The sequence below is a fragment of the Eublepharis macularius genome, chromosome 4, assembly GCF_028583425.1.
Source record: "Eublepharis macularius isolate TG4126 chromosome 4, MPM_Emac_v1.0, whole genome shotgun sequence".
NCBI lineage: Eukaryota > Metazoa > Chordata > Lepidosauria > Squamata > Eublepharidae > Eublepharis > Eublepharis macularius.
Genome location: NC_072793.1, coordinates 43,595,502 through 43,610,315, shown reverse-complemented (window position 1 = coordinate 43,610,315; position 14,814 = coordinate 43,595,502). Strand labels below are relative to the sequence as shown.

At 41.2% G+C, this 14,814-nt stretch overlaps 1 protein-coding gene across 1 annotated transcript in view; it reads left to right on the top strand.

The window, feature by feature from the left end:
- Positions 1 to 14,814, top strand: part of LOC129327569 (dynein axonemal heavy chain 9-like) — a 274,625-nt gene that overhangs the window by 6,883 nt on the left and 252,928 nt on the right. The window contains exons 3-9 of the mRNA XM_054976322.1: positions 1,237 to 1,395; positions 2,036 to 2,166; positions 4,575 to 4,786; positions 6,282 to 6,515; positions 11,594 to 11,761; positions 12,327 to 12,443; positions 14,558 to 14,708. Of these exons, the coding sequence (XP_054832297.1) occupies positions 1,237 to 1,395; positions 2,036 to 2,166; positions 4,575 to 4,786; positions 6,282 to 6,515; positions 11,594 to 11,761; positions 12,327 to 12,443; positions 14,558 to 14,708 (1,172 nt within the window). The remainder of the gene's footprint in view (positions 1 to 1,236; positions 1,396 to 2,035; positions 2,167 to 4,574; positions 4,787 to 6,281; positions 6,516 to 11,593; positions 11,762 to 12,326; positions 12,444 to 14,557; positions 14,709 to 14,814) is intronic.

Below are 14,814 nucleotides of genomic sequence, written 5' to 3'. Positions count from 1 at the left end.
CTCAAGGCCTCCACCGGTCCAAACCAGATAGCCCTATCTGGGCGCAGAGGCTGGCACCGGCAGGACAAACCGACTTTTGTTGGGATAGAGCCCGGAGCAGCAGTGGCTATGTGATTTTCAAACCGTGCTGCGTTTTCTGGCATCAGAAGTGGCCACCCCATTCCTTTTTGAGCTGTTTGCAGTTTTTTAAAAAAATCATTTTCATAGCTTTCTATCAACCTACCATTGTAACAATACAGATTCCCTGAATTCCCAGCTTCCGTTAAAAAAAAAGGTAAGTGTCTAGCCCATTCCATTGAGAGGATATGTCTCTGCAACAGAAGGGGCTAGAGACTTACTTTAAAAAAAAGATAGCTGAGAATTCAAAGAATCTGCTGCATGTATTGTTACAATGGTAGGTTGATAGAATACTATGAAAATGATTATTTTTTAAAAGACAAAACAAAACTAGAATAGTGGGGGAGGGAAGAAGAGAAGAAGTGGTTTGATGATGACAAATGTCCAGTTATCAAAAAGTGGATTGGAGGTAGGTGGGAGTGGGTGGAACAAACAAAACCAAAAGAAACTCTACAGGTGAGGAAAAAAATCACTCAAAATTGGCTTCTAGAAAAATATTGAGGTAAATGTAGTCTCAAAAGAACTGGAAAAACCCTGGGAGAAAGCAAAAAAACCCCCTGAAGTGAAAACTAAAGGCAAGAAACTGTCTGTAGAAATCAAGGGATGAATTGAAGCGGTACAGGCCCAGAACCAATAGGAACCCACCCACCCCTGAAAAACCTCATATGATGATTTGTTTCTACCTATTAAAGCCATGATATATGTTATGTATTTTAACTAACTGTGAATATTTTCTGTAATAGATTTGCCTTCAGTGCCCCAAATGTTCTCTTTTCAATGATTAGATACAAAGTGGAAGCTACTTTCTGGATCATTCCTTATTGCTCAAGGTTTTCTTCAAAGCATAAACAGTTATGATGGTCAGTGCAGCTGACAGCGTGAAAGTGAAACAGTTGTTCCTGGGCGATTTATTTTAAAACATCTTCATCAAATAGTGAAGGGAGAGTGGATGAATGATATCGCGTATGATTAAAAATAACATAAGCTATGTCAGTAGGTGTGAAATCTAAACTGAACCAAAGTCTGTGGCAAGTCAGATTATAATTTTATAGATCTGTCTCCTTATCCAGAACCCTCAAATGGGAAACAAAGTTAAAGTGATATTTTTGCTTCCCGCAGTATCGAGCTAGTGGATAAATCTATTGTGCATGCAATCGAGTCAGCAGTTATTGAATGGAGTTACCAGATACAGGGAGTTTTGAAAAGAGAGTCATCAGAGCCTCTTTTGGAAGGCCAACATCCCAATCCAAAGGTGGAGCTGGATTTTTGGAAAAGCAGGTAAATGGTTAGCCTCATCACTGAAGGTGTAAATAGACTAGCCAGATCTACCGTTACTCAAGATCTGCTGCATGAGTAACCCATAGGTTCAACATTGATCCTACTCCAAGTAGAATAAAAGCACTTATTCCTGTTGACTGCACTGGAGACACTGGACAGGACCTCAGGTGCCTTTCGGCTTATGGGGAAATATTAGCTAGGGAAATAGAATCCCAGTCTGAACTATTGAATTATACAGCATCTTCCGTTTTGCTTAACACAAGAAACCTCTTTTGTTCCATGCAATCAACTTGAACAGGGGAATATCCTGGGTAGGATCCCATAGAGGAATTCTGCTTAATGAAAGGGGGGTGATTTACACTGACCCCCCTCATTCAGTTCCTGGAGAGATGAGTTCCCTGTTTCCCAGCAGCAGCATTTCGGGGTGGTATTTTGTGCTGCAGCAGGAAGGGGGAGGTGACTTGTGCTCTGCAGACAGAAATTCTTCCATCATCAGAAATATTTGGTAGCACTGGCATCCAAGCCCCTTTGCACTTGTTTGTAGGAATGTCGTGGTTTTGCAGCAAGAATGTTTCTTGTTGAATTGGAATGGAATGCTATTTTTTTTGCTCACAGTGTCATTATCTTGGTTGTGCCCTAGATGTGAGGATCTGCAGTGCATTTACAGACAGCTGAAAACCAAGAGGGTTTTGACTATGGTAGGTTTGCTAGACCAAGTGCAGAGCACCTACTTCCCAGCCTTCAGGTCAATGTTCAGAGATGTAGAAGCAGGTGAGATTTTGGAAGTTCATGTCTCAGTGTTTAAGAATGGATCACTAACCCTTATGAGGGTGCCCTGGAGAGTAACTTGGAAAGTTTAACTTGTGCAAGTTGTGGCTGCTTGTCTGTCGGTTGCTGTGGGAGACTGCAGTTCTTGACACCGATTTTAAAAAGACTTTCTGTATTTTTCCAGGATGAGTTCACTGTGTTAGTGCTTACCTATAAAGCCCTTCATTATTATTATCTATTAACTGTTTTTATCCTGCACTTTCACTAAAGAACTTAGGGCAGCATTTGTTGTTCTCCCCTCCTCCATTTTATTCTCACAACAATTCTGCGAGGTAGGTTAGGCAGAGAATGAGCAACTGTTCCAAGGTCACCCAGCAAGAGTGAACCTGGGGCTCCTAGTCCAACCCCACTATAACCACAATAGCTCTCAGTGTCCTGAAACTTGGAACCTACAAACTTGAAGGGCCACCTCTCTGTATATGAGTTCACATACTGTCTTAGGTCCTCAGACTAGTTCACTGATGGTCTCCTCAAATTGAAAGATGGTGATTTCCTCAGGAAGAGTGAGAATCTTCTTGGCTCTGGCTCTCTACTAGAGAAGGCCCCACGAACAGCAATACGAACAAAAAAACCCCACGAATAGCCCAATCTGCTGTTCGCGAACAAGCTGTTCATGAGGCCCCATTCTAAACAAACAGGTGGTTGTTGCAAGCCTCGTTCGTTGCTGTTCATCAAGCCAGACAGTCTGGCACCTGCAATCAATTCCCTTGGTGATGTAGGCAGGGATTGTCTGAACTGTCTGAACTCCTGCTGTTGCCCTGGAAACCCCAATCTAAGCCCAATTTAGCTTGATAGGCAGGTCTTACTTCCGAGTTCCAAATTTGTTACAAGAGAGTAAAGACCATGGGGGAGGGGGGGGCTTCCAGCTCTGGCTAGTCTTTGCAGACAGTGGAGAGGGGGAGAGAGCTGCTGTTGGCATTTTGATAGAGAGACAGGGAGAGTGCATTGGAGCTTGAATTTTCTTTGTGTGTGGTGGGATATGGATCTACCCCTTCAAGTTCCAGGGCTGCTGCCAGGCTCTGGGGCAAAGCTATTATTTATTATTGGTACCTTTCCTGGTGCCTGCTCAGGTAACATCTCTGGGAGTGGTGCGGTAGGGATCTTGACCAAACTTGGATGATGGCTGGAGGAGAGCCTGCTGGCCCCTACGAACAGCCAACCACAAACATGTTCGTGAACAGGGTCATGTTCGTGGTTGTTCGTGAGTCCCTGTTCGTGGATGGCAACGAACAACTAACATCATGTTCGGGTTTTTTTTTCCTGTTCGTTGCCTATCTCTACTCTCTACATGGCTCCCTGCTGAGGTCCTTAAGGCCCTTTCCTTGTTTATTTTCAGGAGTCAATGCAAAACTCTGTCCTTTCAGGGAACTTTGGGTGGAATGTGCTGCTCCTGCTGCTGCTGAATGGGGAATTGGAACAGCCCCATGGAGTGATTGCGTGGAGTGATTGCGGCTATCATAATCTGTTGTGTATTTTAAATATGTATATCATCTGTTGGTGATATTTGATGTAATGTTGCCACTACTTGAAATAAATGCCCAGAAAGACTGGATATAGAAGTTTTAAACAAACAAATAAGCGAACATTTTCTGTTTGGCTTTCTGGATGGCATCTGCATCAGATCCTGACGAATTAGTGGAGGTTTGTGGCAGAAAGCCTACTGGCTGAAGGAAGAATCGTTGTAATAGACAGCAAGCCAAACCCATATAGACTGCATTGATTAAATCCATTAAAATAGCCTGTGTGGAATTTAATCCCCACTAGTGTACCTGAAACAGTGAATGTTCAACTCTGTGTTGGATTCTTGCTAATGCTATGTCTTATAAACTTGTAATTATTTACCTTATGGCATTGTTTATGGAACTTCCTTGATATTGACTGTACTAATTTCACACTGTGTAATCTGCCTTGAGTCTCAGTGAGAAAGGCGGACTATAAATGACATAAATAAAATAAATAATAATAAATAAATAAATGTTCAAGGAATGCATATAGCTTTTCAAAGGGCTTTGAAGAACTACAGAAATCACAAATCTGCACTCTCACAAGTAGGAAGCTATGCCATATTCTCTTTTAAAGTCTGTAGGTGTGTTTGTAGTTTCTTAAATAAAATATCCAAGTTCCACTAATTTTTAAAATTCAGCTTTTACCTAATCATGCGCAATTCTAAGCCAAAGGAAGCTTCTGTGTACTAGGCAGTTTAATTCCAAATACATTTGCTTGGAAGGAAGTCCCATGGAATTAAATAGAATTTATTTTCAAGTGAGTGTACTTAAAATTATACTTTGAGGAATGTGTAGGTCTCAAAACCTCTTAGGTGAAACGCTTTTATTTGCTTTCAAAAATCACAGCATTGGTTGAAGCCCGAGATATAAACCTGCATCTAAAGCCTCTCCAGCGCCCTCTAGAAGAAATAGAGAATGTAGAGTTTAATGAAGTGAAGCTGCTACTAACCCGTATTCTTCACGTGGTGTGCTTTATTTGGGCTACATCAAAATATTACCGCACACCTGCAAGGATAATCGTGCTGCTTCAAGAAATCTGCAGTCTCCTTATCCAGCAGGTAAGCCATGCTGGTTCTACCCTTTGCTCCACAGCCTTTCTTGGAAAATGGAGGATGTTCTCTGCCAATCATACGCCAAGGGCCTCCGTTATAAGGATGCCAAATTAACATTTTGGGTTCTACACATTAAATTATGAATTTTGTCAGTGGGAACTTCTCTAAGACTTCATCCTAAGGCTTTTCTTGATCTTAGCTAGTGCTTGTACCTCCTATTGCAGCTGTTTCAATGCAGCAGTAACTAAGCAGAAAGGGATCTTGAAAATGTGGAGTAGCATGGTGTGGGAGAATCTCCGTTTTGCACCACTTGATGTATCAGGGTGACCTCAAAGCTGAATAGCTATACCTAAGGCTATACACCCAGAGAGAGAGTTCCTGTTTTTTTTCTACAACCCTTGCCAAGTTTGGGAAGTTTAATTATATGAATATTACTTTTTTTGTGGAAAGAAGGGCCTTTTCCCCCCTAACATATTTATAGACTTAATTTAGTTATTTAGTGAAATAGGCTTGGGGGTCTGTTTATGCAGAACTATTTGGGCAGGGGCTGCAGAAAAGCTAAAACAACATTGTGTGTTTCTTATAACACTTTAATTGGCCCTTCTTCTAAGGAACTCGGTGTGGCATACATAATGCTCACCCCCTCTGGTTCACAAAACTTCTGTAAGGGAAGTTAAGCAGAGGAATACTGAAACACCTGTAATAACTTACAGTGAAATCCTAAGCAAAATTACTCCAGTCGGAGTAACTCTGCTTAGGATTTCACTGTTAGCGTGCTTAATGGCTGAGTAGGAGATTGGAAGCCAGTTTTCCTTTTTCAAAATCCAACACTGTCTTCTGTACGTTAGTGATTCATGAGTGCTATTTAACCATGAAAATTTACAGCGTTGACAGAAATAGAGGTTGTGCCTTATTTAGAAAATTGCTGTTTCCTTGAATTGTATTGCTGTGTCTTTCTAAAGCAGTGTATTTTGAGTTGTTTCTTATACTTTTGGATTTGAGGAAGTTTCTTTCATAGGAATTTTTATAAAATTCCTATATTTTATAAGATAAAATTAAAGAGACAGAGATCTTTTTTTCATGTGTGACCATCTGTCATCCATTTTCCACTATATGTTTGTGTGTGTGCACAAACGTTTGAGTCTTATTTCCTGTCATTCTGTTATGTTGTGCAGCAAATCTGATGAATCAATGATTTTTCCAAATGACAGAAACCAAAGATCAGATGGGAAATTAGGGGAGGGCCTGTGGTTCAGCAAAACAGCTTCTGCTTTGCATGCAGATGGTCTCGGGTTCAATCTCTGATGTCTCCAGTTAAAAGGACCAGGCAGTAGGTGACATGAATGACCTCTGCTGAGGTTCTGGAAACCCAGTCTGAGCAGACAATACTGACCTTGATGGACTGCACTATAAGGCAGTTTCATGTGTGTGATTTAATTGCCTCAAATGATGAAATAATGTCTTTGTGTGCTTTTCTTGTTTCCTTACTCTGCCTATCTAGGCTAGGAATTATCTCAATCCAGAAGATCTGCTGAAAGGAGAACCAGAAGAAAGTTTGGGCAGAGTGCATTGTACTTTGGATATTTTCAACTATTTCAAGCAGACCTTTGAAGAAAGAAGAGAAAATCTCAGCACTTATTTTCAGCCAGGCCAAGAGGTGAAAGAATGGGATTTCCCTTCCATAATGGTTTTTGCACAATTGGATAACTTTCTAGAACGACTCCATTTAGTAAATGTAAGTAGAAGGTCATGAAATATGATGAAGAAGAGTTACTTGGGCGGAATAACGTATACTTTTTTTGTAAGCCATTCCACTTGCAGGCATGTCCCCCTCACTCTTTGCCTTAAGGTTTAAACATTGGACTAAAAGGTACCCCAAAGGGTCAGTATATTGTGGTGTCTAGAGTGACAGATTTACAGTGCAATCTTAAGCAGAGTTACATCCTTCTAAGTCGGTTGAAGTCAGCGGGCTTAGAAGGGTTTAACTCTTGTTTAGGATTGTACTGTTAGGCTGGAATGACCCTGCTCAGCCATGAATCTTATGGGTGTTCTTGGATCCGTTGTTCAGCCATACCTACCTCACAAGGTTGATGTGATGGGATAAATTCCATGATCTAAGCTACTTAGATAAATGGTGAATCCAGGTTTGGTAAGTAAATTATGGTTTAAAGCACTTGCCAAGTTTACAGTCACAGTGTTCTTGAATTCCCAAGTATTTTCTTCACTATTGCAGTTTCTTGCTGTGAGAGAGCTACGGAGATTTCTGAGCATTAGCAGCGACTCTTTTTCTGAAGTGTAGGCTTTCTCATCCTTCATGTTATCTTCTAGTGATACTGACGGTTGTTCTGATAAAATGGGACTGGATGCAGATTAGAAGATCCTGCTAGCGGTGCGGTGCGGTGCGGTGTGTATTTATAGGGCATGCTTCCCACAGTTAATCGAGATCTGCTTTGTTCTTATGAAAGCGTTTGTTCTTATGTTTTTTACTTTGACAGTTTAGGCATGAACCAATCCCCCAGGCTCAGCTTCTTTTGTTGGAAATAGTGTTGCTCTCTCCTAGCTCAAAATCCTTAAAAATTGAAGAACTTTTAAGTAATAGCATGGGTCATACGGCATTTCTTAAACAACATCATTTAATTCTGAGCTTGATATTGGTATCAAGCAGCCATTTCCTGAGGGTGTTGCTAATGGGCTTTGTGGCATAAGGATGGGTAGGCTGTAATATTTCATATACACAGTTAAACAGGATGTGACTATAGAATTCAACTATTAATAGTAAAATGTTGGCCTATACAAATATTAAAAACTAAATGCTATATAATGTTATACTAAGCACTTATAATGTTGTTCTAAAAGTAAGGAGCATGTTTAAAATTGATTCATTTTCAGAAATTTTTAAATGGCTTCACTGGAACATGAAGCCAGGCATGGCGAGGTGGGAGGGAATCATGTGTTGGTACAGTGTTCTAAGCAACATGTATCTTGTGTGATGTGCAGCTATCTTAGTGAATCCATGATTCCCTCGATCTGCTACACAGAGTGATGGTGCTTAGTATAGCTGTATGGGGCTTAGGGTGATTGCACAAAAATGGAGGGCTTTTTTCTGGGAAAAGAGGTGGTGGAACTCAGTGGGTTGCCCTCAGAGAAAATGGTCACATGTGGCGCGTGGTGTGGAGGGCAATCTAAATTTCCCTCTGTCTGGAGATCAGGGGGCGGTGCCACCAGCCATGTGACCCTTTTCAAAAGGTTCCGGAACTCCGTTCCACCGTGTTCCAGCTGAAAAAAAGCCCTGGATATGATACACTGAAGCATGAAATCTGGATTGTTATAAAAACTTACAATTGATTTGAAATTGATATTCCAGGTGGTTATGGGGTGTTCCAAGTCTGACTTTCAAATGGATATGAATTTCACTGTAGCATGTAGTGAAGAATTCAGAAAAATGATTAAGCGATACTTGGTACACCACCCAAGAGAAAGGTTTTGTAATTATTTGGGATTCCATGTCTCTGAATCAAGAATACACAATGAAGAGATACTGTTTCAAATACAGATTTTTCTGGACCGAAAAATCTTAATTCTCCCCTCTCCGCCCCCACACCAGTATTACTTCAGCAGGTGCAGACTAAGCTGTTAAAAGGCTAGTCTGCAAGATTCCTCAAAAAGTCTAGTCTGCAAGATTACTCAAGATATACATATTTTATACATCTACTTCTTGTTAACAGTTTATTTAAAAAGAAGAGTCTTTTTTCCTTTTGCCAAATTTTCCTTTAGCTTAAGCAGTCACAACTCCTTCAGCCGTGTTAGTCTGTAGTTCAAAAGCAGAGTGGAAAAAAACCATCCGGGATTAAAGAGACAGAAATATAATCTCTTTAAAGTGCTAGTGCTACCAAATTCATATACATTTACAACGTGCAAATTCATACAAGTCCAAAGATCGTGTTTTAAATACAAAATACAAGGTTCTAAGAACGCATGATCATTGTGTCTGCATCACTCTCTGGGTTCTATGAGGAAATGGACATTGAAATAATTAGTCTCCATATGGTGATCCTTTGTCTGCCCCTGAGGAAGTCGGAAGACGAAATCTGGCATTGCAGCCGGCCCCCAGTTTGGGCTACTACCCTTCAGGATCTCTTATATGGAATACTGAAGAAAACCTATAAGCCAGGAAGAAGCACTAAATGAGACTTGAACTTTGTTAAAAGCACAGTACTTACCTATTTATTGGACTTGGTGTTGGCATCCTGCTTCCTTGGAATGTATGGGAGGGGAATGTGTGGTTCTTAGAACCTTGTATTTTGTATTTAAAATATGGTCTTTGGACTTGTTGTATGAATTTGCACATTGTAAATGTATATGAATTTGGTAGCACTAGCACTTTAAAGAGATTATATTTCTGTCTCTTTAACCCTGGGTGGTTTTTTTCCACTCTGCTTTTGAACTGTTGCTCTGGGATTTGCCCTGTTTGTTTGCTATACATGTGTTAGTCTGCAGTAGCAAAATAGTAAAGAGTCCAGTAGCACCTTTAAGACTAACCAACTTTATTGAAGCATAAGCTTTTGAGAGCCACAGCTCTGTTCGTCAGATATGTCTGATGAAGAGAGCTGTGGCTCTCGAAAGCTTGTGCTACAATAAAGTTGGTTAGTCTTAAAGGTGCTACTGGACTCTTTACTATTTTGCAAACAGTAATAGCGAATCCAAACCTGTTATGGGTGGAAGGAAACAGTCTTTAGTGTGTTGCATCCAGCATGGTGCATTATTGTATTCTTTGTTAAGTCTCTTGTTGTGACTCCTTGTCAGAAGTGAGTGTCCTGCTGGGTATGTATATACGAACGTGCAAGTGCTTTCAGAAATTGTTTCACATATGCATAATTGGAAAGTTTTTGGTCCACAAAAGTGCATGTTTGTTCCTGCTTTCCTGACTGAAGGCAGTAGAGGCATATTACATACTGCTGGCATGTGCTCCAGTTCAGCTGAAAAATGGCTTCAATTAAAACATTTTGGTCTCTGTCTCAGAGGACAGCATTCTAGTTGAATACAAAGTAATATTGATCGGAAGTTACTGCATTTTTATACACCCCTTTAATTAACCTTGTGGAAAACACAGCAATCATCAATGCCTTTTAAAAGCTGTATTGATATTTACTTCCTAAGAAGCCTTATTGGAAAACTAAATTATTGTAGCCGATGTAGCTTCTGACATAATAAGAGAAATGCCAACAGAGATGTTTGCAATTATATTTCATAATAAGAACTATATGACTGTTAGAGAACACACTAGTTGCAGCAAAAAGTAGCTGTTTTTGCACAACATGCTTCTTTCTCTTTTACCTTGCATATGTACTTGATTCAGAGCAGGGCAATAATGAGAGCCATACGAACAGTGGTTGTTGTGGAGAGCCATACGAACAGTGTTTCATTTTTTTTGTTTTCCAAGCATCAGTAAATAAATAAAGATTTTATTTGTATCTATATACATTTTAGTCAAATCATGTTTAAAAAACAGTTAAATTAAGGGCTAACCTAGTACTGACAGAGGCATTTTTTTTTTTACTGTAAATGGAGTTAGCTGAGGGAAGCTTACCTCACTGCAGTTTTTGGGCTGAAGATTTGTTCTTCCAGTCTAGCTTATCTCCGATATCGGAGCTGGGCTGGAGGAAAAAAGTTTCAAACAACAGAGTACAATGCAGCAAGAAAGGGACGGGAGCAGGTTTTAGCTCCTGTCGTTGTGCTGCATTTACAGTAAAAAACCCTTGTCCTCCCCCCCCCCGCCCCGATTACAGTTGTCTTGAACTTCATGAACATGATGTGGCTAGGGTTGTGACTAGACATGAGCACGAACAGAAAAAAACCCCCTGAACATGGTGTTCGTTGTTCGTTGCCATCCACGAACAATGAACAACGAACATTGACAAACATGACCTGTACACGAACATGTTCGTTGTTTGTTGTTTGTGGGGGCCAGCAGGCCCTCCTCCAGCCATCAAGATCCCTACTGCACCACTCCCAGAAACCCTACCTGAGCAGGCAGCAGGAAAAGTACCAATAAATAATAGCTTGGCCCCAGAGCCTGGCAGCAGCCCTGGAACCTGAAGGGGTAGATCCCTACCGCACCACTCCCAGAAACCTTACCTGAGCAGGCAGCAGGAAAGGTACCAGTAATAAATAATAGCTTGGCCCAGAGCCTGGCAGCAGCCCTGGAACTTGAAGAGGTAGATCCCTATCCCACCGCACACAAAGAAAATTCAAGCTCCAATGCACTCTCTCTGCCTCTCTATCAAAATGCCAACAGCAACTGTCTGTCCCTCACTGTCTGCAAAACCAGAGCTGGGAGCCCCCCTCCCCCCTGCTCTTTGCTTCCTTGTAACAAATTTGGAGCTCCACACTGGAAAGGAAGACCTGCCTATCAAGCTAAATTGGGCTTAGATTGGGGTTTCCAGGGCAACAGCAGGAGTTCAGACAGAGTTCAGGCAGTCCCTGCCTCCGGTTGCCAAGGGAATTGATTGCAGGTGCCAGATTGTCTGGCTTGGCGAACAGCAAGGAACAGCAACAGATGAGGCTTGCAACAACCACCTGTTCGTTTAAAATGGGGCCTCATGAACAGCTTGTTCGTGAACAGCTGATTGGGCTGTTCCTAGCTTTTTAAAGTTCATATTGCTGTTTGTGCCCATCTCTAGTTGTGACACCCAACATGTGGAAAAAATGATCACTTCTTTGACTTAGGAACTGCTTTAATTCTGTCCAGATCTGGTCTGGCCTAGTTTTTGGGAAACTGCTTGGATATTATCTGTGAATTCTCCTTGTCTATAGGACCTTCTGGTTACTGCTTTGGACATAGAGAAGCTGGAGAAACTGGAATTCAGTGGCATAAAAGGGAAATCTCTGAGCCAGCAGGTGCTGAGCATGTATGAAGAATTCCAAGAGGTCTATAAAGTATTTTCAGATCGTACATATGACTGTCTGGATGAGGCCAGTATGGTAGGTGGTTTGGGTGCCATGAATAATATAACTTTTTTTAGTATGCTGTTGTCACTAGAAGGTTTCAGGAGCCTAACTGACTTAAAGAGTTTGGGGTTTGGAAACAGCAATTGGATCTTGTGATCCATCAGTGGAGGATACTGATGGATAGTGATCCTCCCCAGCAGACCTTTCTGATCCCAGGGAAGTTGCTTCCTAGGATCACAGAATCCATATGGCTTAATAGTCAGTGCCACAGGGTTTCGTACAGGAGAAGGTAGCTAAATTGCCCTTCTGCCTGTTGTGCCAGCAGAGCTGGTGCTTGTGGAAGATGGAGGAAGGGCCCGTTTTGTTCCCTTTCCCCTTCTCAGTACAGTTCTAGAACCCATGTAGCTGTTTGTTCACATGGGTCCCATTACATCAGATAATCAACTTTTCCGGGATTGGAAGGGACTGCTGGGATGGGTGTCTTGGGAAGGGTACCTGATCCTTGTTTTTATGGTTCACAAGATCTGATTCAGTTGTAGTAAAATCTGCTCTGTGCGGTGTGACACTGATTCATTTAATCATTGCTTGGATCCTTTAGGAGTTTGAAGATGATGTGTATGACTTTAAAGAGAAAGTGGAAGATATGGACCGGCGGCTGGGGGCCATTTTTGGCCAGGCATTTGATGATGCAGCTAGTGTGGAGCATGCATTCAAGGTGTGCGTTTGTTACTGCAATACGCAGGAAATGTAGGCTATTTGTAAAGCCTTTTATTACAAAAGGGGTGCATGTTTATCGTCTTTTATACTGAATACAAGAAGCTGCCTTATGCTGAGTCAATACATTGGTCTATCAAAGTCAATATTTTCTATTCTGGTTTTCCAAGGTCTCGAGGTCTTTCACTATGCCTGCTACCCAATTTTTTTAGCTGGAGATGCCAGGGACTCAAATCTGAGAGAGGATTCTCTGTCAACTGAGCCATGGCCCCATCCCATTTCTTCCTAATTCCATTAAGCTTTTATACCTTTACACACCTTTTATCATTTGAATTAGCCTTTAACTTAAGCAATGTAAATGGGTGTGGCTTTTACCTGGATAATTGTTCTGTGAAGGAATATACTTGCTTCTGATTGGACTCACGAGAGGCCAGAAGAACCCTGCAGCTACCCCAGATTTTCACTTGGCAACGTGTCCCTTCCCCTCATTCCTCAAAGGTGCTAATTACAAACTGTGTAACCACCAATGTCACCAATGACTCTTAGGAGTATTTCTTGCCAGATGGAATCATCTGTCTAAACACTCTGTACCTGCATTGTCATTTAGAGGCTCCACCTAGTTGCTACGTCTCCTGCTACCCTTCTGTAAGCAAGTGCGGGGTGATCTGTCACAATTGCACTTTAGAGTGATCATGATGCAGGGATAGTGAGCTTTTCTGCTGTGCTTCCCCTATACCACACTTCAGATAGCTAGACTGATTAGGCATGGTGACTTTCCAGAGATCGAGAGTTCAAAATATAAGGAGGTTCAGTAAAGGAGTAAAATAATTCACATGTTCCATTCAAGCTTTTGGGTTTAGTTAGCAAGGAAACAAAGAAAAGGTGAAAATACCCAGTCCTCTTTCCCTTCTTTAGGTACTTCGTAAAAGATATTTGATTTAGGACAGGTGGGCTTTTTTTGAAGTTGCTGTAAGTTAGAGTTTATCATTATCTTAGATCCCCAAATCGGGACTCCTCTCCATTGTTCCTTGCCTTGTGGACAAGATGGCGTCACTTGGTGAAAGCTTTGTTGATCATGGCTTATGCATGTCTGAAGAGCTGCCCCAAAATGGAAGAGACCCTCTTCCTAACCTCTGTCCTCTCTACATTTTGGGGTGGCCTTTGGAAGGAAGTTTTTTCCTTGTATTATTTTAGCCTTCCCAGTTTTATCACTTTAGGTGTGACTTAATAGCAGGGGATGGGGCAGCATAATTAGAGATTGAATGCTCTGTGCCTGGAGCTTGATGGCTCTTATTTGCACCCCTCCTTCCTTCTGTCAGCTATCATTCTTCAGCAAGGCTCCTGTCCATGAACAAAGAACAGTCATGATAATTGAAACATTGGGGTGAATTCTTGGGTGGAAGGGTGTTTTTCCACATCTTCTTTGGGTTTTAGTAGGCTCAAAGGTGGGATATAAATGTAACAATAAATAAAGATAAGCTCCTAGAAATTCCTCCCTGGGAAAGAACTATCCTCAAGAAAACTTTTAGCTCATGGTATGTTGCTGTGTGGCATATATGACTAACGCTTCTCCAGGGTGTTTCTTATAGAGGAAGGGAGAGAGAAGTTTGATTTCCAGGGTCTGGATTTCTCTCACAGGAAGAACACTAAAACATCACATTGAGGATTGAAGGACAAACTTAAATATGTTGCTGACAGGCAAGATGGGTTTATGTTTATAATGGTGCAGGTGTCTTTGTTTAAACTGTACATGCAACAGATGCAATGCTGCTACAAGTGCACCTTTAGCAAGCCAACGCAACCCCAGCCTGGGCAGCAGCCCTCTGGCATCTTAACACTGGAGACTCCAGTTTTAAGCAAGTTGAGTGCATGAAGAATTACATGGGTAGTTCTTCTTGCTTGACAGTGAGAGGTGTGTAGATGTGGAACAGCAAGTCGTAAAGGAAAGAAGAATTAAAAAAACAATGAAAGAAATCTCTCTTATTAATGTAATGGAAATAATTGTACATTTTGGTTATTCTAGAAATATGTATGTGATGAAAAGGGTTGCTGTCTCTTATTGACTGGGGCACATACAACAAGTCATGGAAGTTTCCTGTTTTTCCTATGTTTTAGCTGTTAGACATATTTGGAAGCCTTCTGGAACGGCCATTAATAGCAGCAGATGTGTATGCCAAGTATCATCTTCTGATAACAATATTTGACAAAGACCTGGATGATGCTAAATTGATCTACCTGGAACATATTCAAGAGGAAGCAGAACTAGGTAAATACTATCAGATTCAAAGTAGCTTAGCATTTTGTAAACAGAATGCCTTTAAAAGGCAAGCAAGCAAATGAAACATGATTCTAAGAAGCATATTTTAATATTT